General features: G+C 39.1%; 1 protein-coding gene across 2 annotated transcripts in view; it reads left to right on the top strand.

Annotated features, from left to right (window-relative positions):
* Positions 1 to 9,963, top strand: part of NAA35 (N(alpha)-acetyltransferase 35, NatC auxiliary subunit) — a 95,477-nt gene that overhangs the window by 13,359 nt on the left and 72,155 nt on the right. For both annotated transcript variants that reach the window (XM_008071554.2, XM_008071555.2), the window contains 3 exons: positions 3,929 to 4,043; positions 6,178 to 6,252; positions 9,716 to 9,883. In XM_008071554.2, coding sequence (XP_008069745.1) covers positions 3,929 to 4,043; positions 6,178 to 6,252; positions 9,716 to 9,883 — 358 coding nt within the window. The remainder of the gene's footprint in view (positions 1 to 3,928; positions 4,044 to 6,177; positions 6,253 to 9,715; positions 9,884 to 9,963) is intronic.

The raw sequence follows: 9,963 nt of genomic DNA, 5'->3' as shown, positions 1-9,963 counted from the left end.
ATGGTGACCCTTGTGGGAAGCATGTAACCAAAGAAGCCATAGGCCCAATGCGGGAGAGAATGTGGCTTCTGGCTGTGGAGCCAGGCTTGAGAGAGGACAGCGAGAAGGAGTGAGTCCTCTTCGTTTCCCCAAGATTTTCAGCTCTGAGCCCGGGGAACATAGTTGCCAGCAGCCTAACCTGACCATCTGTTAAAGTTGTCTTTCCATTCATATCTCCTTCGGCCTGTTTTCTCCTTCTCTCTAGCATGTACATTCTTGTGGCGTACTGTGTAATTTACTTTACTGTTTGTTGTCTTTCCTTCCGCTGGATTGTTTTGCTCCCATGTTTCCTATCCCAAGGAACTGTGCCTAGCACGTAGTGGGTGCTCAGTGTTTGTTGAATGAATGAAATAGCCAACTTAATGCCACTAAAATTATGATTTTTGTTTTGAGTTGGGGTCTTACTTTGTTGCCCAGGCTGGAGTGCAGTGGCACATTCACAGCCACTGCAGCCTCAACCTGCTGTGTTCAGGCGATCCTTTCAACTCAGCCTTCCAAGTAACTGAAACTACAGGCAGGTGCCACCATATCTAGCTAATTTTTTGACTTACTGTAGCGATGAAGTCTTACCAAGTTGCCCAGGCTGGTTTTGAACCCCTAGGTTCAGGCAATCTTCTTGCGCCCACCTTCCAAAGTGCTAGGTTTACAGGCCCAGCTCACTATAATTTCTGTAGCAGTTTTATTAATTAGGCAAATATCTAATGGTGTAGGATTTTAATGATGCCATGAAAAACATTTTGTCAGTTGTTCTTATGTAAATAGCAAATGGATACTTTGTTTTAAACACAGTCAGATATCATGGAGGAAGCAAAAACTTCACATGACACTGTTCTCCAAATAATCTCTATTTGCCTAGAGATAATCAGTATTATAAATTACCAGATTTTTGTATGTATTTCTAGCATCTATAAAAATTATTAATTGTAAATGAGACTAGGCAGTATGTATTATTCTGTAAATTCCTTCCCAGTTTAATTAATATCCCATTTAGTATAGATTTTTTTTATGTTAGTATGCAATAGCTCTACTATGTTCATGTTAACTAGTGAATTTTAAAAATGTAGAATTCTATGGTGATGTACATTTAGATTGCAGCATTTTTTGATAATATGGGAAAATTGAAGAAATTTATAATTTATACAAGTCCTCTATATGTGTGCAAATAATTTTCTAGGATAAAAACCTAGAAATTCAAATGACTGGCTCAAAGGGTTTGAATGTTTAATATTTTAATGGTTTCAACCAAGTTTTTTTTTTTTTTTTTTTTTTGAGTTGGAGTCACATGGCCATCCTAGCATATCAACCTGCTGAGCTCTGGTGTTCCTTCCACCTCAGCCTTCCAAGTAGCTGGAACTACAGGTGTGCGCTACCACACCCAGCTAATTTGTGATTTATTGTAGAGATGAGGTCTTGCCAAGTTGCCTAGGCTGGTCTCGAACCCGTGGCCTCAGGCAATCCACTCGCCTAGGCCTCCCAAAGTGCTGGGATTACAGGCTGAGCCACTGAGCCCAGCCTCAAGTTGTTTTTCTTTTTTTTTTTGCCTCTATATTTATACTTCTTCTAACAGTGTATGAAAATGCACAAGATGTATATTTTTAAATATTTTGTCTATCTGATGGTCAAAAAACCACATCGTTTTGTTTTGCATTATCTGATTACATCTGATTGAGCTGTTTTTCTCTTTGTTAATTAATGATTTGTATATTCTCTTTGTGAATTGTCTATTTTTCTTTGGAATTTTTGCATTTTTAATTTGTATCAGTTATATACTTTGATAGTAACTGATTTAACTGACTGAAGTTTATTATTGTATATAAATTTAAAATACCTGTGTAGTTGCAGTTACAACTGTTTTTAGCTTTGTAAATTATTCAAAAGTAGTTTTGTGTTTGTTTACTTGTTTTATCTTTAGAATTTAAATGTCCCTGCGTTTTTTTTTTCCAAATTGTGTTAATCAAAAATTTAAGTTTTGCCAGGTGGTTAACTATTTGTCTTGACAATACTTGTCGACTAATCTACTGATTTGAAGTTCTACTTTTTTCTTTTTTTGAGTTGGAGTCTTACTCCGTCACCCAGACTAGAGTGCAGTGGCATGCTCCGACCTGCTGGGCTCCAGCGATCCTTCCGCCTCAGCCTTCCAAGTAGCCGGAACTACAGGCGCGCGCAACCATGCCCTGCTAATTTTTGATTTATTGTAGAGATGAGGTCTCGCCATGTGGCCTGGGTGGGTTTCGAACCCACAGGCTCAGGCAATCCACTCACCTCAGCCTCCCAAAGTGCTAGGGTTACAGACTGAGCCACTGAGCCCGGCGACTTTTTCATACATAGTTCATACAGAAACATGGATGTGGACTGTTTAAATTCTTTTCCATTGATCTGTATATTCTAGAATGTTTTTAATTGCTAAAGCTATTGCTTAATATTTGGTGAATCCCTATTGTTTTTATTGACAAAATTCTCTTTCATTCTAGTATTATCTCTTTTTCTTGGCAGGCTCTTTGAAAAACACCATTTGAATTTTGTTTTGTTTTGTTTTTTGTGAGTTGGAGTCTCACTCTCTCGCCCAGAGTGGCGTGTAGTGGCCGCTCCCGGCCACCGCAGCCTCGACCCTCTGGGCTCTGGCGATCCTTCCGCCTCAGCCTTCCAAGTAGCTGGAACTACAGGCATGTGCTACCATGCCTGGCTAATTTTTTGATTTATTGTAGAGATGAGGACTTGCCAAGTTGCCCAGACGGGTCTCGAACCTGCAGGCTCAGTCAATCCACTCACCTCAGCCTCCCAAAGCGCGGAATTACAGGCTAAGCCACCGAGCCCGGTTGCCATTTGGATTTTGACTAGCAGCACGTTGAATTTATAAATGAGAGTTGTCTTTAGTATTATCACCATGTCATGTTATCGCAATATCCTAAATTGAAGCATTAGGAAATAAGAGGGATTGCAAGGAAAGAACGTCTGTCTCTTCAAAGCTCTTTTTGATGTCTTACTGCTGCTTTTTATTCCAGGGAAATGATTTCGTGTGATATGGTTAAAGTTTTGTTTTTCTGGTAATGTAATGCTTAAACTAAGCAAAAAATGAAGTCTGCAGCTTGGTGGCTAGTCAAGCTTCTTTTAGGCTTTCCTTTTTCTCTCCCATTTTTTGAGGCATACCTCAGTTAATGATATACTTACTAATCAATTCTCCAGTGTATTACAGCTATCTTCTTTTACAGTGAATTAAACACAAATACCAGACTATCAGGATTTGTGGATTGTTTTTCATTGTGTGAGTTCCAAAACTTGGGGCATTGTAGATGGTAATGTGGTAGATAATTGTAGTATTAAGATATAAAGAAAAAGAAAAAAAATGTAAAAGGAAAAGTTACATTTAATAATAATTATTCCAAATGTGACTTTCTGAATGTTAGAGGAAATTATTTAAGGAAGGTATAGTGAAATTTTATTATAGGTCACTTGTTCTCTTGTTTTCCAAAAATTTCTAATACGTAGCCTCTTTGAAAGATGCATTAAAAACATCTTTTAAATTTTTCCTTACAGTGCATGTTAAATAATTTGAGTGGCAAGTACATGACAGATCTTTATGTCGACAGATGATTAACTGAAACAGAAGTGTTAACAAGTTGGGGACACTGAATGCATAGAATACTGCAGTTACTAAATATACTGTAGGCTGGGCTCGGTGATTCGGCCTGTAATCCCGCGCTTTGCGAGGCCGAGGTGAGTGAATTGCCTGCGCCTGCGGGTTCGAGACCTGCCTGGGCAACTTGGCGAGACCTCATCGCTACAATAAAAAGAAAAAAAAATGTACTGTAATAATTTTTATACCATAGTGGAAATCTAAGTAAACTGACTGGTTCAAAACAATTTGTGGACTTAATTTTTTTGTTTGTAGATTTGGTCTTTTTGAAGCAATGTCTGCTATTGAAATGATGGATCCCAAGATGGATGCTGGCATGATTGGAAACCAAGTTAATCGAAAAGTTCTCAACTTTGAACAAGCTATCAAGGTAGTCACCTTCGTACTTCTTGTGTTTTCTTCCATCTTTTATTATTTCATATGTTAAAACATCGTGCTTAATAATGAAATCAAACTTATGTATTAACTTAAAGAGAATATCCTTAAAAGTATCTCAAGTATATAAATAAGAATTAGTTGTAACCCTTATTGCATACCTCTGTCTTTTAAAATCTGGAAATTAATTGTTTGAGGTCTTCATTAAAAACTTTCTTGCCGGGCTCAGTGGCTCAGCCTGTCATCCTAGCACTTTGGGAGGCTGAGGTGAGTGGATTGCCTGAGCCTGCCCGGGTCTTTTGGTGAGACCTCATCTCTACAGTAAATCAAAAATTAGCCGGGCATGGTAGCGCGTACCTGTAGTTCCAGCTACTTGGAAGGCTGAGGCTGAAGGATCGCTGGAGCCCAGCAGGTTGGGGCTGTGGTGGCCGGGAGCGGCCACTGCACTCCAGTCTGGGCGATGGAGTGAGACTCCAACTAAAAAAAAACAAAAAACAAAACTTTCTCCACTAGTATCTGATTTGGGATTTTTTTTTTTTTTTTAAAAGAAGCTTTCACTAATTTTGTACATTTGTGTTTTTTGTTTTTTTAAATTGGAATCTCACACTGTCGCCCATGCTGGAGTACAGTGGCATGCTCACAGCCACTGCAGCCTTGACCTCCTGGGCTAAGGCAATCCTTCTACCTCAGCCTTTCAAGTAGCTAGAACAACAGGCATGCACAACCACACCGGGCTAATTTTTTTTTTTTAATTTGTAGAGGTGAGGCTTTGCCAAGTTGTCTAGACTGGTCTTGAGCTCGTGAGCTCAGGCAGTCCTCTCACCTTGGCCTTCCAAAATACCGGGATTATAGGTGTGAGCCACTGTGCCCAGTCCATTTGAGTATTTTTAGAATTAAATTTTGAAAGTTTGTATATTCAAACACCAAGGTAATTGGCTTAGAGATTCAATTGCATGCATTAATTAATTAATTAATTAATTAATTTTTTTTTTTTTTAGTTGCCTAGACTGTGGTGCAGTGGCCACTCCCGGCCACCGCAGCCTCGACCTGCTGGACTCTGGCGATCCTTCCACCTCAGCCTTCCAAGTAGCTAGAACTACAGGCGTGTGCTACCACGGCCAGCTAATTTTTGATTTATTGTAGAGATGAGGTCTCGCCAAGTTGCCCAGGCGGGTCTCGAACCTGCAGGCTCAGGCAATCCACTCACCTCAACCTCTCAAACCGCTGGGATTACAGGCTGAGCCAGGGAGCCCGGTTTGCATGCATTACTTTAAATTGCCACAAGTAAAGTGCTTGTGGTAGCCAGTTTAAGATTTAATCCTTGAGTATTGATTTGGAAATTTATTTATAGTTTCAACAGAGTTTAAATTTGCATATTTTATAAAGAAAGATTTACTAAGCGAATGGATATTTTAAAGAAACTTTACAAGTGGTATAGTTAATCAACTTAAGTGAAATGTTTTTAAAAATAATCACTTTTTAAAAAGTAGTTTTAAAGCATTAAAATCATTCATATTTCTTAATGCTTAAAACTGATTTGAACTATGCTTCTAAAATACTTGTTGATTTGACTTTCCATTTAATTATAAAGGCCTCTTTTTTCAAATTAGAGAGGCTTTGATTCTTCTTATTGAAGATCTGTTTAAGATATATTGTTTTTACAATTATTATTTGTCAATTAAAAATTTAAAAAAAGATATGTTGTATTTAAGAATACGTAATTAGGCCAGGCAGTGGTGTCTCAAGCCTGTAATCCTAGCACTTTGGGAGGCCAAGGTGAGAGAATTGCCTGAGTCCAGGAATTTGAGCCCAGCCTGGACAACTTGGTGAGACCTCGTCTCTACAATAAATAAAAAAATAAGTTGGATGTGGTAGCGCTAAAGTGTAGTTACAGCTACTTGGAAGGCAGGTCGAGGCTGCGGTGGGCGTGAATGTGCCACTGCACTTCAACCTGGGTGACAGAGTGAGCCTCTGACTCAAAAAAAAAAGAATGCATAATTAATTTTGTGTCTTAGTTTTATCACCTAAGGTAGTATTTTTTTGAAATTGCCATTTAAAAATATTAGATGTTTGAAATTCAACATTTTAAAAAAGTTCTGCCTGTATGTCATATTTTCTTTCCTTTTTAGGATGGCACCATTAAAATTAAAGATCTCACCTTGCCTGAACTGATAGGGATAATGGATACATGTTTTTGCTGTTTGGTAAGAATTAAAATAAGACTGTTGATCAATTTTAAAGATATGACTTATTTGACTTTAGGATTTAAAAGCCTATACAGCAAGGTGGTATATGAAATATACGTAATACTGGGCCTACTAAGTTGTACGTAAACTTAACTGGCTATGGCCCGGTGTGGTGGCTCACACCTGTAATCTCATTACTTTGGGGGGTGGAGGCGGGAGGATTGCTTGAGCCCAAGAGTGTGAGACCATTTTGGGCAATGTTGCTGGGCATTGCCTCTACCCAAAAAAAAAAAAAAATTAGCCAGGTCTGGTGGTGCATAGCTGTAGCTGAGGCGGAAGGATCGCCGGAGCCCACAAGATCGAGGCTGCAGTGAACTGTGATCATGCCCCTGCACTCCAACTTCGGTGACAGAGTGAGATTCCAACTCAAAAAAAAAGGAGAAAAGATTAGAAGGCCAGGTTGTGCCCCAGGAAACAGCATTTCTTTTCATCTACCAGGGGGACCCAAAAAAACCTGGAATTATTTTTTGGTGGGCGGGCCCCTTGTAATACAGACTTGCCTCACTCGCTAAGTGTTCCAGGAACCCATCGGCATTAGTGTGCCAGCTAGCTTTCTGGGAGGCTTCGCTTGGCTTCAGTGAGTTTTTTTTTTTGAGATTTTTTTACGTATGTTTGCCCGTTTCATGAGGGGTGATTTACGAACGCACCTGCTCGTCCTGCGCTGAGCGTTCAGCAGTTTCTGGCCAAAAATGGTATGAGCTCCATGCCCTGTCCTTCCATCTTCACCTGATCTTGCCTTGGGTGATGCTTTTGGTTCCCTGGATGGAAAAAGTCCTCAAAGGGGAATGTTTTGCCAACGCGAAGGATGTGAAACAAAAAGTGGCAGAAGCACTGAAGGTGTCAAAATCGACAAGTTCAAAAACTGTTTTGAGTAGTGGAAAAAGCGTCTCCATAGGCGTATTGCCTCAAACGGAGAGTACTTTGAAGGGGACTGCTGATATTTAAACATGTAGGAATGGATACACAATTTTTTATAAATTCTGGGTTTTTTGGGTCTCCCCTCGTATGTGATCTTATGTTCTCCTTTTCTGGATGAAGGGATATTTTCTTTTCAGTGAAGATAATATTATAGCCATTATCCATAATATCCTCATTGTTCTCAAGTTACCCAGGAAATAAATCTGTAATTAGAAGTTTCCGTGGATAAGCATGGAATTGAAACAAAGGGAGCTTTTAAATAGCTTTGGAGAGTTTTTTCTAATCTGGGATAAATTGTAGAAAACTGGCCATTGTCTACTGTGAAGAATGTTGTTTAGTGATTTGTATATGCTGGATAGATGTCTTCCCTAGATAGTATTGTTTAATTGTGTAAAAGTTCTCATTTGTACTGCTTCCCCCTCCCCCAGTGACCAACCATTCCATTCTTTTTAAGTTGATGTTGTCATCATCCTTAGAAATATATAAAATTTGTTCATCATTTATTGGTTGATTGCCACTGCGTATATAGCGTAGTTTTATTGGGTGTTTTACATGTGTAATTTCCACTTAAGGTTTTACATCAGCTTTAGTAGATATCTGTAGTATCTTACTTGCCTGCAGTTAAATCACTAGGAAGGTGCCTACCCAGAATCCTAATCTTGATCCTTTGTCCTTCAAAGCTGTCTCTTTCCCTCAAAAATATCTTTTTTTTTTTTTTTGATTTGGAGTCTCACTGTCGCCGAGACTGGAGTGCAGTGGCCGCTCCTGGCCACCGCAGCCTCGACCTGCTGGACTCCGGCGATCCTTCCGCCTCAGCCTTCCAAGTAGCTAGAACTACAGGCTCATGCTACCACGCCCAGCTAATTTTTTTTTTTCTTTTAATTGTAGAGATGAGGTCTCGCCTGCCCAGGCGGGTCTCGAACCTGCGGGCTCAGGCAATTCACTCACCTCAGCCTCCCAAAGGCGTGGGATTACAGGCTGAGCCACCGAGCCCGACTCTTCAAAAATGTCTTTATTACCTTTAAGCAGTTTGCAGTCCTAATAGGGTGGGGAAGGGAGTCAGAGGATTGCTGGGGACAGACAAGTAAAGAAACAATTCTGACAGTATGTAAATTCTTGTATAATGATGCTTTTGGGACAGATAGGAAGAGGTAGGAAAGGGTCTGGAAGGGTAAGAAAGCCTGTAGAAAGGAAGTGACACTGCTATGAGATACTGAAAAATGGTAGGTGTATGTCAGGGAGATTGATAGTTTCATAGGCAGAAATGGGCATATTGGATAGACATTGGCAATTTGAAAATGCTCATTTTGGAAAGTCGTGAACGGCAGCTTATGGCTGAAATCTGGCAGGGAGCCAAGTGGGAGGAGTGTGGGACTGGTGGAGAGTGGTGGAAAAGAAGGGAAGGCTAAACAGGGAAGATTTTTGCCAAATTTGAGGAACTAGTCTATGAGACTCTTGGGAATGTGTTTAAAAATGTAGGTTTTACAAGCAGATGGTGTTTAGCCTGCAAGGTCTTTCTTCTGTCCTAGTTATACTAAATAAACTTCACTATACTAAATACACTTCACTATAATGTTTTTTGCATTCCTTATTTCAAAATGCAGTAACGTATCTTGCTCCATGGTAGAATTTTTGAGCTTTAGTATAAAATGCAACTCTGTAAACTTGGACAAATTATTTAAAGTCTATTACTCTGATTCTTCACATGTAAAAGGAAAAACATACCACCTTTCTCAAAGTGTTAGGAAAAACAAGATAAGATAGATGAAAATACCTAGCATAATACTTGGGACATAATGATTACCCAATTTTGGCTATTTTTGGTATTCCCAATCTCTAGCACGTGGTGTCATGCATATACTAGTTACTTAACAAAATAGTGTACTGCAGGGTGTGGTGCCTTACACCTGTAATACCAACCTGGGTGACAGAGTAAGACTCTGACTCAAAAAAAAAAGTGTAGAATTATTATCTTAGTGTTTTAGAAAGATCTCTCTGGTTGGGGGTATTAAATAAGAGCTGGAAGGCAGGAAAACCTGTCTAGTTTCTTGCAGTGATCTAAGTGAGATATGATGCTGTTGGCTGGATTAGTGGTGGTGAGGTTAGAAAAGAAACGTTGAGTAAGTGACTAAGGACCTGGTTAGTTCTAAAATTGTGTATTTCCCAGTTTATGGATTTTTACTGACTATACTGGAATCGATTGCTTTTGGATGCTACATAATTATAGAGGCCTTCTGTTTCATTAATTTCCAGTATGTCGCAAACTTATGTATGAGAATGCTTTCTATAGATAGCAAATCATTTATGTATATGATTTTTAAAAAACTTTAGTCCATGAAAGTGAATTCTAACTTGTCTTTTTTGACCTTTTTGCTTGTCTTTTACATCTTGTGACTAATCTTACACTTACTTGGGTGTGTGACACTCTGACATTGGGATCACTTTAGACTTTGCAGACTCTGTATATCTCCTTAAATATGTATACTCTTTTATTTTGTTATAGATAACATGGTTAGAAGGCCATTCCTTGGCACAGACAGTATTTACGTGCCTTTACATTCATAATCCAGACTTTATAGAAGATCCTGCCATGAAGGCTTTTGCTCTGGGAATCTTGAAAATTTGTGACATTGCAAGGGAAAAAGTAAATAAAGCTGCTGTTTTTGAAGAGGTAAGATTTTGTAATATAAGAACTTCTGAAGTTTATTTGACCCTTTTTTTCACTGTGATGTATTTAAATGATTGTATGAC

The sequence above is a fragment of the Carlito syrichta genome, unplaced genomic scaffold (genome assembly GCF_000164805.1).
Source record: "Carlito syrichta isolate Samal-C Ts95f unplaced genomic scaffold, Tarsius_syrichta-2.0.1 Scaffold314366, whole genome shotgun sequence".
NCBI classification, from domain to species: domain Eukaryota; kingdom Metazoa; phylum Chordata; class Mammalia; order Primates; family Tarsiidae; genus Carlito; species Carlito syrichta.
This window is presented reverse-complemented; position numbering and strand designations above follow the sequence as displayed.